The following is a 24,454-nucleotide window of genomic DNA, read 5'->3' as shown; positions in this document are numbered from 1 at the left end:
ATGGATAGGAATCTGAGTAAACTCTGGGAGGCAGTGAAGGACAGAGGAGCCTGGTGGGCTGCAGTCCATGGGGTCGCAGACAGTCAGATATGACTTAGCAATTGAACAGCAACAGCCAGACACCCAGTATCAGCACAGCTCTGAGTCACCCGGAAGAGATGCATCTCCCTGAAGAGCAAACCAGTTTCTAGCAGGGGCCTCAAACTTCCAGTATGAAGTTACACAGCACAGCACCACCAGCCAAGATGAAACAGGCTTCAAAACGATGTGTGTAGCCTCGGCTTCCTCTTGAAATCAGGTGGAAAGCCCTAACTGTCCTAAAGTTCTCATTCCAGGTCTGTAAAGTCCTTGACTCAACTGTACAGGGCCTTGGGGACGAACCAGGTCAGGGCCAAGGACGCCTTAGCTCTTCTGCTGGGAAAAGCCACACCCAGAGCACTTTCCCCTCCCCGCCCGCCCTGTGCACAACCTCACTGGTGTCGGTGTCTATCTCCTCTTTAGATTGGAAGCCTGCCTGCCCGCAGACTCTAGCATTTATTCAAATCTTGGGTCCCTGGCAGCAGGCACCAGACCTGGCACAGAATGTGCTTTCAATAAATATTTGTTGAAAGAACAGATGAATTAAAAAAAAAAAATCTCATGGAAGAGATGTTATATCAGTTGGCTCAACTCTGTCTCGGCGCCATATTGTACCAAATTTACTTGGTGAAATATAGTCACCCAGGGGTTCAGTCTCCTTTGTATTTAACTGTCTTAGAAACTTTTCTTCTCTAACCTCTGACTGGAGCTCACAACCTTTAAAGTGTCTCAGTTCTTACACACTCACTCACATCTTTCTTCACACCAATGCCCACACCCATCCCCCTTCTATGATGCAGAAGCAGGTGGACACATGATGAAGAGATGAAGAGGCTGGGGAAATATATATGGTTTGGCTGTTAGTTAACTGTGCTCCAAAGTGTATACATGAGGGAAAGGCTGCCCCAGGCTCCTCTCATTAAATGTTAATCCCCATATGAACCTGGACAAAGCCTGGGACCTATCACAGCTATGTTTTAATTTGTCTGGATTTACTTTACCATCCCCTTCATTAAAATAACTGGTAAGGGAAGCTGTGTCTTTCCTCTAAAGGGATAGACATATATAATTTTCCTATAAAGTTTCTTCCACTTGGAAAGATGCTCAAAATTGACACAAGTGGGAGACAGAGGGGACCCCATGCAATGATCTGTATGCATTCTTCCTGAGCAAGAGACAGATGTAGGTGAAGCTGTCTAAAATTCCAGGGATGTGAAAGTTGAGCTGTGACCTCCCGGGAAGACTGTAATAAGTCTGTATTTGGCATTAAAAGGGAAAATAGTGAGAACTGTTCTATTCTGCTTAGGATCTGAGGTTGTTAGAATGATCTTAAGAAATTTTAATAAGCATTAAATAATTTTAAATGGCATCACTGACCCGATGGACATGAGTTTGAGCAAGCTCTGGGAGTTGGTGATGGACAGGGAGGCCTGGCGTGCTGCAGTCCATGGGGTTGCAGTGAGTCGGACACGACTGAGTGACTGAACTGAACTGAATTTTAAATGGTTTCTACTAGGACTTTCTGTTGCATCACTAGCTCATCTGAGTTAGCGCACCGTTTGGGGAATTCGTCTGAAATCCTGGTCCTTGAAAATTCCTTAGGAAATTTCTCATGAAGTCCTTGGATACTTTAAGTGTGTCCCCACACCAAACAGCATTTGGGGCAAATTACAGAACCACTATTGATGGCACACAAATAATATCTCACTTAATTCTCACAACATCCCCGCAGTTATATTTGTACTCCCTTATTATCACTGAGCAAACAGCTTGGAGAAATTAAGTGACTTGATCAGAGGCACTTAGCTAGAATGAAAGGTGACTATGATTAACACAACTTTTTTGGTCTGTAAGCAGCAGGATCTGGTTTAGGCAAAACCTCAGATGTTATGTAACATATGTCCTTATTAATTATGTATTATATCATCACCCCAGCTAGACTAGAGAATCTCTGAAATCAGAATCTGAGTCTCCTTTCTCACCCTGACTCAACGTTTATTGTGTTCAGTACTTTTCCTTTTGTTTGTCCCTTTCTCTGTCTTTTCAACCTCCATTCATCTATCTGCCTGTCCATCAGCCCATCTATCTGTCCATCTACCCATTATCCAATCAACTGTTCAGTCAACAGGCCATCTAACTGCCTATTCATCCATCAATCTTCCATCCAGCCATCCGTTCATCTATCCACCCGTCCATCTATCGTGTGACTTGGGCAAGTTACTTCAACTTTCTGTGCCTCAGCTTTCTCATCTGCAAAACAGCTTTCTCATCACCAACATCTCAGGCTCATGTGGGGTTGAAATGAACATCATGTAACGCGTCTAATGTCACATACACCTTTTGTAGAGGAGGAGTAGTATTAGTGTTAGTTGCTCTTCATGTCTGACTTTGCAACCCCATGGACTGTAGCCTGCCAGGCTCCTCTGTCCATGTGATTCTCCAGGCAAGAATACTGGAGAGGACTGCCATTCCCTCTTCCAGAGGATCTTCCCAACCCAGGGATCGAACCCGGGTCTCCTGCATTACAGGCAGATTCTTCACCATCTGAGCTACAGGGGAGTTCTGAATATGGCAACTACTTTATGTTTATGTCTAGAAGAGCCAGGGGAAGGGGGGTGGTTTGAAGATACTGGGGAAAGCAAGGGAAGGGTGTGAGCAACTGAGGTGCCTCTCAAGAACTGGAGAGGACTAGATGTGGGGCCTAATCAGGAGGTCGGGCTTCCAGGGCCTCGTGCCCTCGGGAGAGGTGAGTGGCCGAGACCTGTGCGGGGCACAGGCGAGGATGAGGAGAGAGCGTTAATCCATGGCCTGGGTATTCTCAGGGAAGGAGGAACCTCCACTGAGCAGGATGCTGATGGAGAGACGTGGACATCTGAAAGAGCCCCTCAGGGACTGAGCATGAGAACTTACAAAGTACAGGACGAACTGCAGCTGGAAGGACTCAGGAGAGGCTAAACAGTGTGAGCACAATGTGATTTGAGTTACGGTGCTCTGAGGCCCGGCCCTAAGATCAGGGACAGTGAGTAGCTGGAATAATCCTGGGTTTTGCAAGGTGGATGCGGAAGACAGGCGCAGACATGGGGAGCTGAGAGTGATGAAAGAAGGCAGCTGGAGATGAAGGACTAAGGGGGAAGCGGACGAGAAGGAGGGTGAGCCAGGAGATGCTGGGCAAGAAGTGGCTTGGACGTAGCCAGGGAATTGCCTTCGGTGTGGGGGGCGGCTAGAGGTAAGAGAAAAAAAGAGGAGGAACACTTAGAAGGGCAGTTTTCATGGTCAGAGCATGAGAAGGCATCTTAGAGATCCTCTAACCATCCTGTGGACAACATGGGCCAAATACAGGAAGTGCACAGTGACATGTAGGTTGGTACTTGAGCAAGAACTTGACGGCTGCCTTAGGAAATGCTCATGTAAGGGGCCAGCCAGACAAATGGCTAAAAGAGGGGGTGGGCTCACCCCTCTGTGCCTCTGGACAGGCTGTTTTCATGGTCCAGGTGCTCCTTTCCCCCAGTCTTTACATGTTGAACTCTGGCTCCAATGCTACCTCTTCCTTGAAGCCACCTTCCAATTTCCCAACATATAGAACATGTATCTTTAGACTGCATCCACCAGGTTCCAGGGCCCTGAGATAGGGTACTCCACCTAACTATTCAAGGCCCTATGATTTTGCACAGGACAGAGGCCTTGATTTAGGCAAGCTGAATATAAAAGCCAGTCTGGTACTTCCCAGTTCCGGGAAACAAAAACTGCACATGGCTGGGTCTTATTTTTGTCATTTCTAAAATGGCAGTAATGATAAAATCTGAAAATTGAAAATATATTGAGCATCTACTATATGACAGGTATCCTTACATACTGGGGATTCAGAAATTGTATTAAATTACTTCTATCTTCAAGGAACTCAAGTCTATCTAGGTGTATAAATGGGCATAAAGCTGGCCACCATGCCTGGCACACAGTAGGCTAATTACAATTTAACTTTCTTTTCCACAGGCCAGAAACCCCTGCATTTTGAATGACTTGGCTCAAATATAGCGCGCTCTCTCCCTCCCTCCCTCCCCCACAAAATTGGGCAGATGGCATTTGAGTCTCAGTGCAGGTTTCAGGAAGCAGCCAGAAGGGAGGGAGGCACAGGAAAAGGGCGTCTGACTCCTTCACAATAATTAGTCTCTTTTTGACATTGAGGCCAAAGCCAAGTCACTCTCCTGTGCCTCTCACCCTCTGTCCCTGTTATGGCAGAGTCAGAGCCGCTCCAAGCCGCACCTCAGCTCCCCAGGTCTAGATGGCAGGAAGCTAATGAGCCTTGGAAACCACACGGCCTTTCACCTCACTCAGGGAGCTCGGAAAGCTTTCAAGCCAAGCAGAAAAGTGGATTCCAGTACGTCAGTGCAGAGCGGTCTCCAATCTATTCTCCCAGGACCAGAATTTCAAGCTTTGTGAAGCACCTATCACAGGAAGTAGGAAGCCACCACTACTCATCCTAATTGGAGGGTATCTGGCTTCCTGATTAGGGGAGTTCAAAGCTAGCATGGGGGAGGCCTTCAGACAGTCTGACTTAGCTGAAGGGTAACAAGCCAGGACTGGAGAAGTAGAGAAACCAAAAACGGTGACTGGGATGTGTATCTTTAGCTGGGGCTGAAACAATGCCCACGTAAAAGGGCCCACATAGGTAAACCGAGAGACATCTGGTATTGAGACTTCCAGCCCTGACGCCCTTTGTGAAGGCCTGCCTCTCCATCCAGTCACATGCTCATCCATCTATCTGTGTCCTGATCACCTCCTCCTGGAGGTCCCCTGGGCACCTCCAACTGCATGCCAACATTAGAGAAAGCTAGCTAAAGCCAAACCTGACCATGTCGCAGATCTGCCTGAAATGTCCCAGCGGCTTCCACTGACAGATGAAATCTAAAGTCTTTCCAGGCCGTTCATGATCTGATGCCTGCCAACTTCCTTACCTCAGATTCCTCTCACTACTGCCACAAATATTCTAAGCTAAGCTACTCCAAGTTTCAGCTTCCCAGGTGACTCAGTGGTAAAGAATCTGCCTGCCAATGCAGGAGACGCAGATTCAATCCATGGGTTGGGAAGATCCCCTGGAGAAGGAAATGGCAACCCACTCCAGTATTCTTGCCTGGGAAGTCTGACGAACAGAGAAGCCTGGCGGGCTACAGTCCACGGGGTCACAGGAGTCAGACATGATGCTGTGATAAAAGAGGAGCAGCAAGCTACTCCAAACTGCTTCTCTTTCCTAGAAAAAGCCATGATCTGTCTCATCTATGTACCTGCTGCAAATCTCTGACTTCCACAGTGGGCTGCCTCAAGGTGCCTGCCTATCTTCCATCTCTGTCAACTCAAATTTAACCTCCATACCCACCTTAAATCTCACTTCCTCCAAGAAGCCACCCTGATCACCCCAGCTGAAAGCAACTGCTCTTTTCCTGAACCCGGGTAGTATTGCCAGGTCCACACTGGTCATGATCCAATTTATACAGTGTCACCAAATGAGGTGGTACCTTGTCAACCTGATGCATGACCCTCAGACAGTATCAGTGTAAATCTTAAAAGAAAGTAGAAGGTGTTAAGTCACTCAGTCATGTTCAACTCTTTGCAACCCTATGACCTGTAGCCTGACAGTCTCCATGGCCATGGGATTTCCAGGCAAGAATACTGGAGTGGGTTGCCATTTCCTTCTTCAGGGCATCTTCCCGACCTAGAGATCGAACCCAGGTCTTCTACACGGCAGGCAGATTCTTTACCATCTGAGTCAACCTTGGTAACAGCCAATGGCAGAGTTATGCAGGGGATAAGAGTGGGCTCTGAACCCAGAGAAGGAAGGCTGGATATGAATCCTTTATTTCTCCAGAGTGCCTTTGGGAAAAATCAGTTAAGCTCCCTAAACCCTGGTTTCCAGAAGATAACACCGTCTACAATGTCAGAGGCTTATGTATTTGTTGTTCAAATAAATCATGAAGCACATACATGGAGGAACTCTGTAAAATGTAAATAAAATTTCTAGTCAAAGAATAGTCAACATTTTAAAATTACAAGTTGCCATATCAGCAGTTTGATTCAGGAAGACAGCCAGAGATTCTGTACAAGGTTATCAGCTTGGGCATCCAAACAGAAACCTGATTCTGAGGCCCAATTTCAGGAGGGCTTATATCTGCACATTGAAGAGCTCCAATTGTGAACGAAAACATTCCGGGGCTGTTGGGGAAAATTCTACTAAATTACTAAGCTGCCAGCTTCCAGCTTATCAACCTTTACCTCTGGCAGTATTTGGTAGCACGCCTGTTTGGGCCCAATTTCCCATTCTCCGGTTAAATTTTAGGAACTGACCATTCCTTGTGTCTAAGCATCCACACTACTTCCCAGACAACTGGTGGGTTCTCCTCTGCCTCCTTCCAACGTACCCTCTTCTTTCTCTGCTTCATTGTCAGTCTCTCAAATATTTACTATTCTGAAGTTCGATTTTAGGCTGTTACTTGCTGTTGGGAAGGGGCCCGGGAAATGTCAAGTCTCAATGGACATGATCCCTCGGGTGAAATTCTAACCTTGGGTTTCCCCTCCTGTAACATACCTATACAGAAATAGTCCAGCCTGATCATTTCCTTTTGATGTTTAATTGGATGTTGGTGCTGTGCTTTCTGGGCTGAGAAGCTAATGCTTCTTAGAGAGGGAACAATTCCTGCTACATAAATGAGACTTGTAACAGGGGAGAATGCTCAACACTGAATCTAATTTTCTCTCCCATCCATGAACAGAAGACAGTTTCTCTGGCATTATAGCATTTCACTCAGTCTTTCCATCATTAATAAGAATTAAATTCTGTTCCCTCAAATCTAAACGTAATTATAGTTTGCCTCGTAAATAAAATTGAATTACCTTTTTCAAAATTTAGCACGAATGCAACTGCTATGTTTAGAGCTTTATTTTTTAACTCTGCTGCTACTTTCAGCTTATTTTTTTTTAAGCATTGGGTTTATTTTGCTGTCGACTGTGAGTTAATTTGGTAACAGTTTCTCTGTTCTGTATCTATCTGGTCATTATTGTTATTAATTATGCTTTCTGGTTTGCTTTTCTTTTTGGTAGGGGAGGACAGTATTAGAGAAGAAATTTGAAACTCAGAGGCTCTGAGTGAATTCTAAAAAGTCCCTGTGAGTTGAGGTAGGACCTAGGCTAAGTTGCACTGACAAGAGTTTGAGAAAGAGACTCGATGTGGAGTCTGCAAGGAAAATCTTCACTGTGAACTGAAACATTTTCAAACTGAGATTTACAGCAGGACATTCAGCAACTTCATGACTGGGACCCTGCCTCCCTCTCTGGCCTCACTTCACCATCTACCTCTAGGGCTCCAGTCAGATGAGGAAGGACCACTCTGAACTTCTGCACATGCTGTTCCCTCTGCCTGGACAGGCCTCCTCTCCTTTGCCACCAGGGGCCCGCTTCGGTCCCCTCTACGGTCTGGCTGACAAGTGTCCGTCTTGGGGAGGACCCTCCCAGGCTCCTCCCTGGCCCCCGTGTGGCTGAGCGCACACGCCCGCCCTTGTGCACGCCAATCCCACTGCACACATGTCGATCAGAGGTCTTAACGCTATGTGACTAGGTACCGCCTCCTGAACGGCCTGAGGAAGGCTGAGCCTTGATGCCGAGGCCCAGCACTAGTGCAGGACCTGAGGAGTGCAGATCCGTGAGGCCAGCACACGGGGAGGCCAGGAAGGACCGTGGGTGGATGGAGTGGACGTGTGTGCCTGCCAGCAGTGGCCGTCCATCCGGAGCTGCGCTGGGATGCTCTGCGGAGGCTGTGCTGCTCTCTCGGCCCAGTCCCTGAGCAGAGGCCAATGCTAACACCCTGGCGACCTTGTGCTGGGGTTTGGGGATAAATGTGTTGGCATCTTAGTGACTCCTCATATAGACTTGATGATCAGAGTGTGCAGGGGTTGGGGGAAGCTGAAGGTAGACAGTTTCAGAAACCACAAGGAAACCAAGTTTCTGAGAAAGAGAGTGAGTTGTTCAAGGGCCTATAGACTCCAGTCAAGGTTTGGCTCCAAACCTTCACCATATAAACTTCCCTCAGACTTCAACGGTTAGTGTCAAAGGACTATTTGGCTAATTTAGCTTTAATCATGCATTCTAAAATTATACATTAATACTTTATTTATTGAGCCCTGAGTGCCAGCCACCATGCCAAGCATTTTATAGATACAAATTAAAGCTAATTTGAAAAACAGCCCTGAAAGGCAGGTATCATTAGCCATATTCTTTGGATAAGCTGGATCTTAAAAATCTAGCTTGGTCCCACTCCAAATCCCATGCAATCCTTTCTGACTGCACATGCTACCGCCAAATCCATACCACTGAATCTCTAAAAGATCCCCACCTGTTATTCCATGAAACTCAATTGCAATGAAATGATAAGAATCATAAACCACCAGCATGGGCATTTTACAGTCTGAATCTCTGCCATGTACTGCTTCTATGAGCCAGCAACCCAAAGGAATAAAATGTAGTGAGAGGGCCCTCTCAAATAAAAGTCATTTATGGAAGACAAGATTGGAGCGAGCCCACAGAGCAGTGGAAATGAGGAATGAATTTATGAGTCTGAGGACTGAGATGGCTGGGCTGGGCTGGCGGGGAAGGAAGACGCGAGGGAGAGCCAGCGAAGGGGCAAGTGATGGGTTTAAGGGATCGAATCGGAAATGGTATTCTGGAAAATGCCGCAGAGCCTGAAATCTTCCTTAGGAGCTGTTAGGCTCCGAAACAAAGGCAGGCTTTTCCAATTTTAAGGACCATCTCAAAAGAGGTTAAATTCCTCCCCTTTTCGAAAGCAGCTCTGAGCCAAGAGGCTGAAAAGCCAACTAAAGCACTTGGGTGTGGGGTGGGGTAGGGAGGGAGTCTTTCTGCTCAGCGGGGTTGCTCACTGTACCCCTTTATGTAAAGCTGAGGAGGCATCCAGCCCTGCAGGGCCGCTCCCTGGGGAAGAGGGCTGGAAGGAGGTGAGACGATGCCATTCTTGTCCAGGAGGAGTTCTGCCTGGCTGGCCCTGCACATGAGTGAGATGAATGTGAGCTAGGTCTGGAAAGTGAGAAGGGGCCCAGGGACTTGGTTTCAGCCTTGCCGAGTGTAATGTGTGTGTGGGGGTTGCGGGCAGTGGGGTGGAGCACTCGTCGAAGGGATTAGACTGTCTGGCTGGTAGTGTGCTGGGATCTCCTTGGGCAGAGACTTTAGAGGAAACCCCTCACTCTCTGATGATTCCCTGCATGAGTCACTCATTCAGCAATCACTAGAACCTACTGGCTGTCAGGCTGTGCACGAGGGAGAAGGACAGACCCTGCCTTCATGGGGCTCACGGTTTGGCAAGAGAGAGGCGCATGCATAATACATCTCTCAGCACACAGAAGAGCTTAGGAGAGGCCTTGGAGCCGGATCTGGGTTGAATCTGTACTGTACCACTTACAAATGAGGGGGTGCTGGTAAGGAATTTAACTCAGTTCTGAGCTTCAGGTTCCTGATCTGGAAAATGGAACTAGTAATACTGACATCAGAGGGTTCTTATGAACCTTCACTAAGATCATGGTTGAAAAGCACTTAATTCAGTAGCTGGTACATGGTGAGCATTAACAAACCAATGACTCTTTAATTAATGCTTCATCCTGTGGCTTCTCCGGGGAAAAGACAAGATTAATGGCAAAGAAACCTCTTTGGATAGAAATAAGGCTTGACGTAAGAGCCGAGGACTTAGAAACAGAGGGCCTACACTTAACCCAAACTCTGCCACGGATTAGCTGAGTCACTCTGAGCAAGTCATTTCCTCTCTCCAGCTCTTTCCCATTTGTAAAACAACAGCAGTAGCAATCATCATCACCATTATCATCACTAACCTCATCATGACCATCCTCATCATCACCATCACCAGCATCACAACCACTGCCATCACCACCACTAACACCTCCATCAATACCATCATCACCATCATCACCATCACCAGCATCACAACCACTGCCATCACCACCAACACCTCCATCAACACCATCATCACCATCATCACCATCACCAGCATCACAACCACTGCCATCACCACCACTAACACCTCCATCAACACCATCATCACCATCATCACCATCACCAGCATCACAACCATCATAACACCTGTTCCCAAAGACTGAGGCAGCGAAGTCCCACTGGGCCCAGAGTTGACGACCGAGGTGTGCTGAGGGTAGGGGCTGGGACATACAACTTGTGCTCTTCCAGGCCACAGGGATCTATTTAAACAGTTATCTTATATGGCTTGTCAGGAGGGAAGAGCACACCAATGAGGTAGGATTTAAGGAGGAATTTCTGAGGTGAAATGGCAAGCCAAGCTGCTGAGAACCCAGGGGCCTGAGTAAACACTTGTATAAAATCTGACTTCACTGTTTCCACGAACCTAACTGAAGTGCTGGGAAACTCGTCAGCTCACATCGCATTGCAGGCTGGTTGCTGAGTGCAGGGCGTGTTGGTTTAAGCTGCTTTCATTAAATCCTGTTCTCTGTGCCAAACGGGCAAGACACTCATCTCAGGCAAGAGATGGGTTCTCCTTCCTTGGGGGGCTAGACAGTGGGGGCTCATTTCTGCCAGCCCCACCACCTAGAGCCAGGATGCGTCTCCCGGTCTGCGGCTCCTAATGGAAGGGCTCTGGGCAGTGCCTGTGCTGGCCCTGCCAAGGGTCTGATTTGTGCCAACCACATGCTAACCATTTGCCCTGTGTTATTTTTCTCACTGAATCTGTACAATGAGCTCATAGGTGATTTACCTAAAAGGAGACGTAGCATCAGGGAGGTGACGCCACTTGCTGAAGCCACTCAGCTGGTGGGGACCAGGTCCCTGGAACCAAAGCTCAGCGCCTGTTCACGGCCCTGTGGCCAACTCCCTGAGCACAGCAAAGACAGTGCCTCGGTTACAGGGCGTCTGCTCAGTGAGGCCTGCCCTGCTTAGTTTCAGGGCCCAAACTCCACCATTTTCAAACAGCTTCCACTCAGTGAAAGTGCTGTTGGAAGGGAGGGAGGCGGAGGCGTGAAGTGTTCCCTTCTGCAGGCACTGTTCTTGTGCACACCAGCAGTGCGCAACTTAATCCCCACATGACCCTCCGAGGCAGGTACTGGTACTATCTCCATTTTTTATAAGGGAACGACAGGCAAGTCCGTTCCCAGCGGTCCACTGGTTAAGACTGTACTTCCAATGTAGCAGGTGCTGGTTTGATCCCTGGTCAGGGAAAGAAGATCGTTCATGCTGCACAGCGTGGCCAAAAAAAAAGAAAGTCAAGTCCCTTGCTAATACTAAGGTCATGCAGTTAGCATGTGCAGAGACAGGATGGAGCCCAGACAGGTATGGTGGGACCACTGGCAATTTCACTAGCCTTCAAACTAGCTTCTGCTGGGAAGTGACGGCCAAAGAGAAGTGGCAGCCGTGGGAAGCAGTGCAGGGCGCTGGGCAGCAGGGCCAGGCTGGGATTGGCCTCCCGGCTCCCGCAAACACAGGGCGCCTCACGTAAGTTGCTGAGCCTCAAGATGAGGGTGGGGACCATACCATACCTGTTACTCTGCCTCACCAGCTATTGCTGCTTCTCTCTGTGTGTATGTTACGTTTGTGTGTGTGTGAAAAAGAGAAAGACAGAGTGATCTTTGTATGCTGTGAAGCATTCAACAAACAAATTGTTATCACTACTGCAAGGGGAGAGAGGAAATCTGAAGTCCTCTTCTAACTCTCCAGCCTCGTGGCAATCATGACACTGTTTTAGTCAGTTATAGGTCAGAGATTTAAAAACTATAATCCACGTTTCTGAAAGGGCACATTTCATCTTGCCTCTCTCAAATGTCTCCGTTAATGTTGAGGGCTCTCACCAATGCGTGTTTTAATCATACCCGTAACACAGCTAACCTTAACTGAGCCAATATCATGGGCTGAGTAGCATGCTAAGTGCTTGTATGCATTATCTTAAATAATCCTCTGAGTAATGATTTCCCAAATACTAACCCCAAGAGGTAGGTACTCTCGTTATCATCATTTTACAGCTTGCAGGGGTGAAGCCACCTGCCCAAAGTTACAACTAGTAAACAGCAGGGCTGGCGTTTGAACTCATGGCCGTCAGACTAGGGGACTCGTCTTAGCACATAGAGCTCTGTGCCTCAGACTGGAGAGCAGCTGTGGAGAGCAGGAGGCAGAGTTTAGGAAGATGGGCCCTCACAGCTCTATTCAAGTCCCTTTCAATGGGATCTTCTCTCTCCCTCTAAGGGGCCAACGAAAAGAATCTTTAGTGATCTCACTCAAAGTTAAACCTGCCTCCATCAGAGGCTGTGGAGTTTCATCGGGGATTAACAATGCACGGACAGTTATATTTCTATCATAAATTAGCTTTGTGGCCACATAATGAACAATACAACCCAGAGTAGCTATAAGAGGAACATTCATTACATTGCTATAAACAGAGCTATATAAAAAGAATTATTCCTAAGACTCCATGCATCTGCATTTGTGATGTCTTTAAACAAGCTTTGCAAACAAAGTCCAAATTAGACTGCATGTGTGTGTGTACCTGCGAGCATGCTTAAGTCGCTTCAGTTGTGTCTGACGCCTTGCGACCCTGTGGACTATAGCCTGACAGGCTCCACTGTCCATGGGATTCTCCAGTCAAGAATACTGGAGTGGGCTGCCATTTCCTCCTCTAGGGCATTTGCCTGACCCAGGGATGGAACTCGCAACTCCTGTGGCTCCTGGACTGGCAGGCGAATTCTTTACCACTGAGCCACCTGGGAAGCCCCTTAAACTGCATTTTAAACATCAATTCTCCATTCAGTGGGGAAAGGTAACTCCAAGTATCCCAAAGGCATGAATGCTGCACTGGATCTCATCTTTACAAAGGTGTCAACCATCTTTCCTGACCACTACCAAATCTGTTGGTACACAAGATGATGAGCTGATCTGAGCTTCACTTTGTTTAAACAGTGTGGTGCGGTGGGGAAGGTGACTTAGGGTGAAGAAACATGGATGGCTATCACTTTTTAGCCATGTGTCCATGGGCAAGATTACTTAGAAATTCTCTGGGCCTGCTCTTCTTTATTAATTGACGGCTCTTCATCTGTTTGTTTGCTCCGTCTCCTCCCTGCTTCCCAGAATGCAAGCTCTCCAGGGTAGGGACTTTCTCCCTGTTACCCACTCTGAGTAGAAGAGTGCCTTGTTCAGTAAGTACTCACTAATAAAATCTACGTACATAGGGAAAATGGGGATGATGATGCCTTCCTCACAGGGTTTTTGTGTGGATTAAACTATTCAGGTGAGATGCTGGAAGTAACCACGCTTACCACATATTGGTACTGTGTTAGGTGATTCACCTATCTCCTCATCTAATCTTCACTTCGAGAGGGTCTCTAAATCATAAAGTGCTTATAAACAGAGGGTGCATGGGTGCGTGCTAAGTCGCTTCAGTCATGCCTGACTCTTAGCGACTCTATGGACTGAAGCCCGCCAGGCTCCTCTGTCCATGGGATTCTCCAGGCAAGAATACGGGAGTGGAATTGCCATGCCCTTTACAGAGGGTGCTAATATATTATCCCTTAAATTTTGCATATGTAAACTCAGGGGTGAATTAAATATCACAATCAAGAGTACATTCAGTACTCTTGTGTTTGTCATTCATTTGTCAGTGTTTATTGGGCAGCTGCTGTGGGCCGAGGGTATGCTGAATCCTGGGGATGTAGGGGTAAGAGATGTTTGCTGTCCTCCTGGAACTTACCATCTCGTAGAGGATCTGACCAGAAAAGGCATGTGGGGGCCACATCACTGAGTGCCCTAAATATTATATTGAATCTGGACTCCATCCTGGGGAAGAGGTGAAGCCAAAGGCCCATCCCTGCAGGACTCAGGGAGTTACACTGTTCCCTATGGCCTTGCCTCTAGCATGGCCACTGTAATGTGAAGGTGAGAAGTCAGTGCATTGCATCTATGCTAACTAACATGCTTAAGGGGAGATGCTTTGACTCTCAAGGCCATCATTATAAAAGAATGGTGTGAAGACATGATGGTGAACCCTCTGTTCACCTAACAGTACAGGCATTGAGGCTGGAGTTCAGAGGAAGAAGAAAGCGTCCAGGGGTTTGGGTGACTGCCTGCTACATGACCAAGGTCAGGATTCGGGCCCTGAACAGGACTGGAAGGCTCACAGGTCACAGTGGAACCTCCCCCTCCCCATCCACGCCACTCCCTTCTTCTCCCCACACCTACCGATGGAACAGTCGTGTCCAGTCCAGCTCGGGTCACAGCTGCAGAGCCCAGTGTCCGGGAGGAAGGTTCCGTGGCCTGAACACTGATCCAGGCAGGTGGCTCTGGGCGTCTCGCAGCTGGCGCCTCCCCAGCCCACAGAGCAGTGGCACTCGCCTCTCACGCAGACACCGCGGCCCGAGCATGTGGGGTCCATGCAGTCCACTGTGACACGGGGAGAGAGAGCACGGGTGAGGACTGGGCCACCCAGGCTGGAGGCTTCTTTTTTTTTTTTTTTTGGAGGCTTCTTTAAACAAAACGCTATGCCTGCACTGGGGCAGCTTCACACGATCGAGGAGAAGGACCCAGATGTCCATGGAAGTCTTGATAACATTTGATAACCGTGAAGAGAAGGACTCTAGCAACAGTAGACCTGGGTTCTTGACTCCACCCAGTGGTCAACTGTTTATCTCCCGAGTCTCACTTCCCCTGCCTGTAAAACATGGATACATAGTCCCACCTCTTGGTTTGAGGGTGCAGAGAGCAAGACATATATGTCCCTAACAACTGCAACAATGGAGAGAAAGACCTTGTTTCATTCCCTTCTGTAGCTCCACCTCCTAGAACACCGCCAAACACAAGGTAGGCACTCAAAACATCATCAGAGAACAAACTATTTGTGTTTGCCACATCATGATGCAGTTTTACTTCTGTGAATGTGGGACTAAAATAAAGAAATTCCTTAATTTAAATGAGAATTTATTTTGCATTTAAATTCCCTTAGATTTTATCATCTTCCCCAGATTCTGGTGATTGAGACAAACTTTCAAGCCTCACTTCCCACACACATATTTGTCTGGAAGTTCATCCAGACAAACATTTCAATGATTATTCAAAATTACATACAGTGGCTGTGTTTAGCTTCTCCTCAAGTCGGGGGTGGGGGTGGGGGTGGTGAACTACAAAGCTATAGCTCAAACCAAGCAACTCCCCACAGGTATCTTAGGGTCCAAGGTCTAAGTGGTCTCAAGAGACCACCCCCAGAAGGAGGGAGGAGAATACTGTGAGTTACCTGCTCTTTGCTAGTGTGCTAGGAAGTGAGTCATAAACCTCATCAGGTTCCGTTTTTGCAATAATCCAGTGAGGTACAGAGGAGGAAACCGAGGCTCAGAGAGGTAAATGATTTATAGAAGGACTTCCAGAGCAGAATCTGAAGACAGGTCTATCTGATTCTGAATCTGGTGATAGACCTGCCCCTGGGACTAATTTTCCTAAACCAAAGCTTTAGTTGTGGGGTTACACAAAGTTACCAGAGACCATTCAAAGCATTTCACACAAAAAAAGGAGAAGAAGCATATTAGGGGCTAACTTAGCATGTGGCTCCAGGGCACGTGGAAAGTGCAAAAGGTAGTAGAGAGGAGACAGAATTGGCAAACGGCTGGTCCATGTTCTCTGCTCAACCAAAGAGTTGTTAGATCACCCATGCACTAGAGGGAGAGAGGGAATTCTGTCTGTCTTGCAAGTGGAAGGGGAGAGTGAGGTGGGGCTCATGGAGCAGCTGTTGTTAAGAGTGTTGATGGAGCTGCTATGAACTGTAGTCAGATTCTTCCTTACAGGGGCTCATGAGGAAGCCATATGTTGCAGAGGAAATAATTTAGCCTTTGACCTCTGACGTCCTAAGGTCAAAGGTCACAAGACAAACTGAAATGGGTCTATGAGTATGGTTGTTGTCATGTATCTGCTTTGAGCTTCCATGTATAAAGCAGGTTTGGTAAAAATTCCTACCTCTCAGGTTGCTATGAAGACCAAATGACACTGAGGATTTGAAAGGACACTATAAACTGTAAACTGCTGCAAAGAAGTTACCTGTTCACTCTACCAGGACATGACTTGGGCAGACTGTGGTTAGCACTCATTTATAATTCAGATGTGCTTCTACTTTATCTATCAAGTTAAATTTTATAACCCAATGTACCTGACTTTTCCACAAGAGTCGGGAACTCAGCTGGAGTGTATTAGAGTCACAGACACAAGTGGGCAGAGACTTTACTGAGAGCACCATTCCGGGAACAGGTTGTTCATTTTGAGGGCTAGCTTATTTAGAAAGCTCTTTCACTGTTTGGGTTTTTAAAGGCATTCAATGTAACTACTTCAGATATGTAAGAAGATCAAAGGTCTGGAGCAACCACTGGATTAAAAACATAGTAACGATAATAGCAACAGTAACAATTAGTGTTGCTCTCTCTTCTATGCTACATCTTGCTATTAAACCTTTTATATACATTGTCTGATTTAACCCTAACAACAACCTTTGAGGTAGATACCACTGTTACCCTCCTTTCACAGATGAGGAAACCGAAGCACAGAGGTTAAATAACTTGTCCAAGAATACACAGTGGTTAAATGGAGGATTTAAATTTGAAGCACTTTTTCCTGGTATAAATCTCTTGTTATTTCCTTTGCAACCTTACTGGTTCCAAAATACATGTAACACATGAATACAGACATAAGCACACAAAATGGTTAAAAATAGAAATCAAAAGAAAACAAAACAATGAAAGAAAGGGGCAAAGAGGAGAACTAATAAAGCCACAGGAAGGTAAAGAATCCCTTCTCTTGCAGTCTCTGGACACCACTTAATAATGGTTTACACATGACCTGCTGGAGTTTCTGTTAATTAAAAATGATAAAAATAATAGTCGTGATAAATTTTCACGACCTGCCTCAGATCCCAGGACCTCAGAAGGATTATTCTGGCCCATTAGGCTGCTAGGATAATTCCCCAGACCCAGAGAAATTTCCAGTTTGACGGGAAATGACTCAGCAGTTCCTATCCCAAGACCTGTAAAGGTATTTCCCGTTCCGTGAGTGCCCGGACCCCAGGGTGGGGTTGAAGCTGTCTCTGAGGCGCCCTTGAGGTCAAATCTATAAATCTGCAGTTAGTGGAGCAAGCTGAGAGGGTGCCAAGTTCAGCAAGAGGCCCTTGGCGTCACAATCCTGTTTCTCAGACATAGTAAGTCTGATGGGGACCCAGGAACCAGCAAAGTGAATCCGATGTTCTCAGAAGCTGGTCCAGGCAGGGAAGAGCAGAAAGAACTGATGAGGGGCTACCTCCAGGCAATTCATCATCAATTAATCATTGCTTCTGGAGGTCAGCTTGGCAAACCAAGCGTGGAGCAGTGCAAAGGAGTTCTAAGGAGGCCCGCGCCTCGGGGGCACGGCAGCTCCAGGAAACCTTGGCTGAACTGACTGAGGTTCCTGCCAGAACATGGGCCCAAAGCCAGGGTGGTTATCTATGCCACAGTGATCCTCTGCCAAAGGTCCCATGTTGACTGTGCATCTGTACACCCTCTCTGGGGCCTCTAGGGAAGCGGGACCCCTAGGATGGCATTAAAATGGTCTCTTTCCATCACACTGGGATAGTTTCCCCAACACTATTTATTTGGCAGGACGCTGTGTGTAACATGGGAAGATCGGCAGGCTTGGGGTCGGGGAGCTAAAGGAATATGGGAGAAACTGGCAGGGAGGTAGGCCCAGCTCTGGGTAGAAGACAGTCTAACTTAGTTTCTTCTTAGAAGAGGAGCCAAGCAGTCATATTTTGTTTTTCCCTTTGCAGAGCCTACCATTCAAGCCAAAATTTCTGGCAGATGCTTGGCCTACTAATGAGATGATGGGGCCTGCGTGGCCAGGCTGCAAACACAGCTCGTCTCCCCAAATGTTCCATGCTTCGGTGACCACACAAGCTACCCCCGAGGCACTTCAGGACCCGAAACACCGCGGCTCACTTTTCACGGTAAAAGGTCGAGGTCGGGCCCCTCTACCCTTCCCCCAGCTCCCTCTAAGCGTCCTGTCGGTGCAGTTCAGGCTTTAAAAAAAAAATATGGGACGATAAACTTCAAAAGAAAGGAGGAGAGAGCGAAAGAAGTCAGCTTGTTAGCTGATGTTTCATAAACACAGTGAAACCTGTTAGGGCAGACAGGGGATCGGGGGATCCGGGGATTGGATGAAGGCCCGGGAAACCCCCACTTGAAAGACAAGGACTCTGCAAGGATGCTTCAGCAGAGAAATAGAAATAAGAGGAATCAGTACCAGATGGCCCTTCTCGGAACAGAGACCAGGAGTGAAAACACGTCTTTTCAAACAGTAATGTAAATCAAGTTGCTAAACAACTTCTATCTCTCTGTAAGTGACCTTGCCTTTTGGGGCGCTGCCCAGGGATGGCTGATCGGGGAGAAGGACAATTTCTCCTCCTGGACCCACACGACACAGTGGGACCCAGGGTGGGGTGGCCCCACCGTTTCAGGAGGGATCTCTTCTTTGTTTCTCTTTTCTTTACAGCGACTTCGCCTCAAGGGACGAAAATGAAAAGGGGAAAGTCAGGATGAGAAAGCCAACGCCTTTGTTCAAGGGAACTGGGCCCCTGGTTGAGCTTAGACAGCCCGAGGTAATCCGCATCAAAGTTAATAGGTCTGAATCGGGACCTCCAGTCACACTCCGGGAGAGCAGACAGCCCGTCTCTCAGAGGAGACGGATGCTTTCCAGACACTAATCCCTTCCCGCTCCCTGTTCTTTTAACACAGGCCCATTATGTTCTCTCATTTTAGGGGAAATGATGCTTTGAGAGGGGACTACTTATTACATCCCCAGTAAATTAGAAGACTAGCTCTCCCTGGAGCCTCTTGCACCCACTGGAGAAAGTGCTAGGGCCCTAGGCAGTAAATAGTGGGAGGTCATGACCATTAGGATCGCCCATCAGTTTCAAGGTCCATCCATTTCTAAAGGCCTTGGATACAGTGAATGGAGTTAAACCGGAAACATGCTTCAGCTGTCTCCAGAAAGTTGCTAACGATATAAGAGCTAACATTTAGGGAGTATTTCCTATGTGTCAGACACTGAGCTATGTACTTCACGTGAGTTGTTTAATCCATTTCTCACAATGACCTTCTGTGGAAAGGAATTCCCATTTTACAGATGAGGAGACGGAGGCTAGTGAGTGTGGCAGAACCAGGACTCAAACTCACATCTAATGCCACAGTGTGCACTCCTGACGGCTACTCTCTATTGCTCGTGATAAGACACCCCCCCGCCCCGCCCCCCGCTTCATTGGGAAATCCCACGTGGTCAGGAGGAAAGAGTACAGGGTTTGAGGTGAGAAGACCTGGGCTGAATTCTGGCCCTGCCCTCAGGCAGCGCTGTGACCATGGGCATGTCGATACCCTTCCCTGGGCCTCGGGGTTGTCATTTCTGAGATAAAACAGTTTGGCTTACTGCACCTGGCTAGGTTTTCTGGGGAACAACTGACGCCACTGCTAAGTTAGCAGTTCACTTTTAAACCTCGCTCTGTACAGGCGTGTATTTACTTTATGAAAGAGGGAGACACGCTTATGAACACCTAGGAGCTACAAACAAGACCACACACACACACACACACACACACACACACATACACACACGCAGAGGGGTGTGACAGTGAGGCAACCTTTGGAGGTCTACAAGAGACGCATATTCAGAAATGGAGAGCAGAGATGCTTAAAGGGGAGGACAAAGACCTCAGACTGTGGAGCCAGAAAGACTGGGCTCAAACCGGCTCTGCCATCCACCAGCCGTGGGACCGTGGGCAGGCCATTTGTGTCCCTGAGCCTCAGTTTCCTTAACTATAAAATGGAGATGATTACCCCTCCCTGGGAGGTGTGTGTGCATGCTCAGTCAGTCAATCACGGATGTCCGATTCTTTGTGAACCTATCGACTGTAGCCCACCAGGCTCCTCTGTCCACTGGATTCTCCAGGCAAGAATAATGGTGTGAGCTGGCATGCCCTCTTACAGGGGATCTTCCCGACCCAGGGATTGAACCTGTGTCTCTTATGTTCCCTGCATTGATAGGCAGGCTTTTCTTTTTTTACCACTAGCACCTACATGGCTCAGATGGTAAAAGAATTTGCCTGCAATGCAAGAGACCTGGGTTCAATCCCTGGGTCGGGAAGGTCCCCTGAAGAAGGGAATGGCAACCTATCCTAATATTCTTGCCTGAGGAATTCCATGGACAGAGGAGCCTGGTGGGCTACAGTCAATGGGGTCACAGAGAGTTGGATACGACTGAGCTTTCACTTTCAGCACCTACTAGTGCTGGAAGTTAAACGACGCCAGGCTTCTGGCCCAGAACCGTGCATACAGTTAGTGCTCAATACACACCCTTCTCTTCCCCTCCCTGAGCGGGACCTGTCCTCTCCCTTTAGGTTAGTGACTGCTGCCAGTGACGTCCTGGCTCGGGGCGGGGGTGGCGGTCACAGGCCTGCTCTGGAGGCTCCCTCGGCCCCCGGGGAGGCCCGCCTGCCGTCTCTGTCTCGTGGGGAGGAGTCGCGCTGCCCCCGCCGCGCCTGGGGTCCTACCTTCCTCGCAGTTCTCGCCCTTGTAGCCGGGGTTGCAGATGCAGGTGCCCATGATGCAGGTGCCACGGTGGCTGCAGGCCACGTCGACGCACTGGCTGGTGGGCACGTCGCACTCGGCGCCCTTCCAGCCGCTGTGGCACAGGCACCGGCCCTTCATGTACTGGCCGTTCCCGCTGCAGAGCACAGGGCAGGAGGCTGCAGAGACAGCGCCGGGGGTCTGGCGTGGGTGTGCGCCCCGGTATACCCCATCTGTCCCTCCCCCCCCACCCAGGGTTCAAGAGCTTTCCCGTAATTCCCATGTGTGTCCACCTGTCTGCTTCGCTTGCTTTATTTCACTCCAGTTAAAACACGTCTGGAACTGTGGCTTAAAGTATAGAGTGCAAGGCCTAAAGAATACAGCTGGGGCCCTCTGAACATTGCTTTCTCCTGTCCCCCTCATTACTGGTGGCCGCACAGTGGTCGCCAGACTCCTTAGACAGGAGGCTTCAATCTGTTCCTTGGGCTGGCTGCAAAAGACAGCTTGGCCTCCTGCTCACTCCACCCCCTCCAGCAGCACTCTCCTCCCAGTAGCGCTGCGTTTCGCTTCCTCCATCCTCACGTGCTGGACCACTTGGTGTCATCTTTAACCCCGTCACTCTCCAGCTTTCCCCGTCTTTCTGGCCTCCACTCAAGCCCCACATGCCACTGCTCCAATAAGAGAACAGCTGAGCCCAATGTGGTTCTTTAAAGTATTATCTTTCTACTCTGCCACTTAGAGTAAAAGGTTTTGTGATCATCTGTACGAAGGACACTATATAAAAATAAATTACGTTGCATTGTGCTCTAAGTACCGACAGCCTTACCGAGATACAATAAGGCAGCTTTACACGTGACTCTTAACTTTAAGTGCATATGGGATGAGACAGTAATTCTTGTTAGGAGGAATGCTTCATTTTCTCTCTGCACCACCTTCCCCCGGCTCCCACCTGGCCTCTTTCCTTTTTAAAGCACTCAGCAGGTAATCACTATGCTTCCTCAGGGCTGCTGGCTCTGCTGCGTCAGCCTGAGTCTATGCTATTTCACGTTAGGAAGGATAAGCAGGAGCCCCAGAGCAGCATCACGGCGTGGCATTTGGAGGGCGCTGTGTCCTCAGCTTGGAAAGCCATCTCTGCCTTCCTCTGATGAACAAACTCAAGGATCTGGTATCCGTGCCAACGTCACTTCACCTGCAGAGCCTTTCCTATTCCTTGTTTCACCCTCCTTCCACGTTGACAGATGTTTCTGCATCTAACTTGCTCTAACCTGCTTCACCTGTCACTGACTGCTCTGTCATCATCTGTTTCTCTGTCACTCTCCCAGACTGAGAGGTACTGGGCTTAGGTCTTGCTCAGTATTGCAACCTCAGTGTCCAGCACAGGACCAAGCCCTAAAGTGCGCTAAGCAAACGCCTGTGGGATGAGGGAAGAGGTGGAGAAACCAAAGGAAGGGCACTTTTCGTTTCCCCAAGGGGAGTGCCAAATTCTCAGGACCACCGATCATCCTGTAGCATTTTTCTAGTTAATTCTTCCAGGACGGAAACGAAACCTGAATGCTCAGGCAAATTACAGGCAGCCTTTAATCGCTCCCCACATTAGCATCGTACATGTCTGAAGAGGAGGCAGCATTAGGGTCTCGTGTGAAGAGAAGTCTCGCCTCCCAGTCCCTCCCCTCGGGGGTCTCAGCCAATATCCCGCTTGCGTTGTGACAGCAATGGAGCAGCAGCTCAGGCCCTCCCCAAGGCCAGAGACAAAGCACATTCACTGGAGATGCACGTCAAAGATGCTCGGCAAACGCTGATCGGTCTTCCAGGGGGAAATTTACTTTTGCAAAGGACCCCGTGGCCACCGCTCTTGCTCCCACAAAGGACACGGGGTTCCCTGTGGCCGCCCTTCCCTCCTGACCTCCCCGGGCATGCACCGTGGATAGCATGACTGGGACAGTGCTCTGCCTGCAGACCTCCCCGGCAGGGCTCCGCAGGACCGGCCCCTGCGAGCCCTTCTCGCGAGAGGCAGGAGTTGGCCGGGATTTCTGCCCTTGCCCCGAGAACGGGGACCCGCAGGCCCACGGGGTGGGGCGGGGCGCTCACCTCGGCCGCAGTCAGGGCCCAGGAAGCCCAGGAAGCAGTGGCAAGTCCCGGAGATGCAGTCGCCGTTACCATAGCAGTTGCTGGGACAGTTATCCACCGACTCTGCGGGAGAAAAGAGAGACACAGCTGCAACAGAGGCTTCTTTACCCGAACAGAGGGCCTGGGAATCCAGCCTCGGGGTATCCAGGGCCCACACATTCCAGCGCTTTTGACACAGTCACTTAAAGTCGCTGAAAGGAGTCAATAAAGTTAAAAATGTATGTTCTGTTTACTCTTGCTGAGGTACATCTCAGCTGACATTAAGAGATGTGTTTGGGGAAATGTGTCCCTAAACCAATTTTTTATACATCAAATCTGTATCTTCAAATGCAGAGAAATTTTTCAGCTAAAAACACTGGGAGCAAATACATGGTTTAACCTGTTAGTGGTTATCTTTGGAGGCTGGGTGATACGTATGGTCTTGACACTATTTTGTGGTTTATATTTTTCTCATAGTAGGCTGATAATCTGTGAATCCAGTTCCCCCCCGCCCCCCGCCCGCCCCACAAAACTACTGGGGATTTGTAAATCGGTCTCTTCCCACCTCTGATCCTCCATCCATCAGTCCAGACTCCACCATCTCTCACAGGGGCTAACACAACAGCCTCATGGCTGGCCTCTTCCCCCAACCCTGATTCATTCACTACCCAGCAGCCTGAGCCACCTCTCTGAAACAAATCTCATCCTGTCCTTCTCCTACTAAAAACTCTTCAGTGCCCCGACCCCCATTTGCCGAAATGACAAGAGCCAAGCTCCTTCAAAAAGCATCGGAATTTTCCTTCACGCCCCCTTTGCCCTTCCCGTATCCCCGACATCTGCAATCAGTGCCCACTTTCTGCAGGGCTGCTCCTTTCTCTGACGCATCCTGGTACATTTGGTACCATCTGTGTGACGTGTCAAGGAAATACAGGCTTCATTGCAGGAAGCTTTTAGTAAAAAAACTAAGCAATGGTTTGTAGCTCCAGTTAGTACACATGCTATATAGAAAATGTGTTCATTTGTATCAGCCCGTTTCTCAATCACGTTAGATACGGCATAAAGGAAGAAGCCACTGTATTTTGAATGGCTTCTTTGTGCCATCTATTTCCACAAAGCTTATTTCATCGTGCTGCCACCAAATCTTCAAGTGTATTGATATTCCTACTTTACAAACAGCAACAACAACACGAGGAGGCTGATAAAGAGATGAAGTGACTTGCTGAAGGCCTCAAGAGATACTAATTCATGGATGCAGAATCTGAATCTAGGCCTTTGGACCCCAAGCCTGGTTTTCCTCAATGATGCTGTGTCATCTGGACCTTGAAGGAAGTTCTCAGCACAACCAGGAATGAACGAGGCAGATCTGTGACCCAGGGAGGCCAGTCCTGATGACAGCAAAGGACCAGTTGGAAAGTAGTGAATTCCAGGACTTTCAGAGCTTGAAGGGATCTTAGGGAGACCTGATTCTGGGGCCTATTCTTCCAGAATCATGTTGGGTGACCTAAAGCAACTTCCTCCCCACCCCCCATTTCTGGGCCTCATCTTCCTCATATGTAAAATGAAGGCGATAGCAGAGATGATTCCCAGGACTTTGTCCTGTTCTAAAATTCTATAAGTTTCTGTGCAGAAAAGGCATC

General features: G+C 48.4%; 1 protein-coding gene across 1 annotated transcript in view; it reads right to left on the bottom strand.

Moving 5' to 3' along the window:
* Nucleotides 1–24,454, bottom strand: part of TENM4 (teneurin transmembrane protein 4) — a 257,467-nt gene that overhangs the window by 138,177 nt on the left and 94,836 nt on the right. Inside the window, exons 7-9 of the mRNA XM_065936475.1 lie at nt 22,800–22,901; nt 20,696–20,890; nt 14,332–14,532 (exon numbers count right to left, since the gene is read on the bottom strand). Coding sequence (XP_065792547.1) covers nt 14,332–14,532; nt 20,696–20,890; nt 22,800–22,901 — 498 coding nt within the window. The remainder of the gene's footprint in view (nt 1–14,331; nt 14,533–20,695; nt 20,891–22,799; nt 22,902–24,454) is intronic.

This window comes from Muntiacus reevesi, chromosome 5 (genome assembly GCF_963930625.1).
Source record: "Muntiacus reevesi chromosome 5, mMunRee1.1, whole genome shotgun sequence".
NCBI classification, from domain to species: Eukaryota; Metazoa; Chordata; class Mammalia; order Artiodactyla; family Cervidae; genus Muntiacus; species Muntiacus reevesi.
Note: the sequence above shows the minus strand (reverse complement) of the source record. Positions and strands in the feature narration are given on the sequence as shown.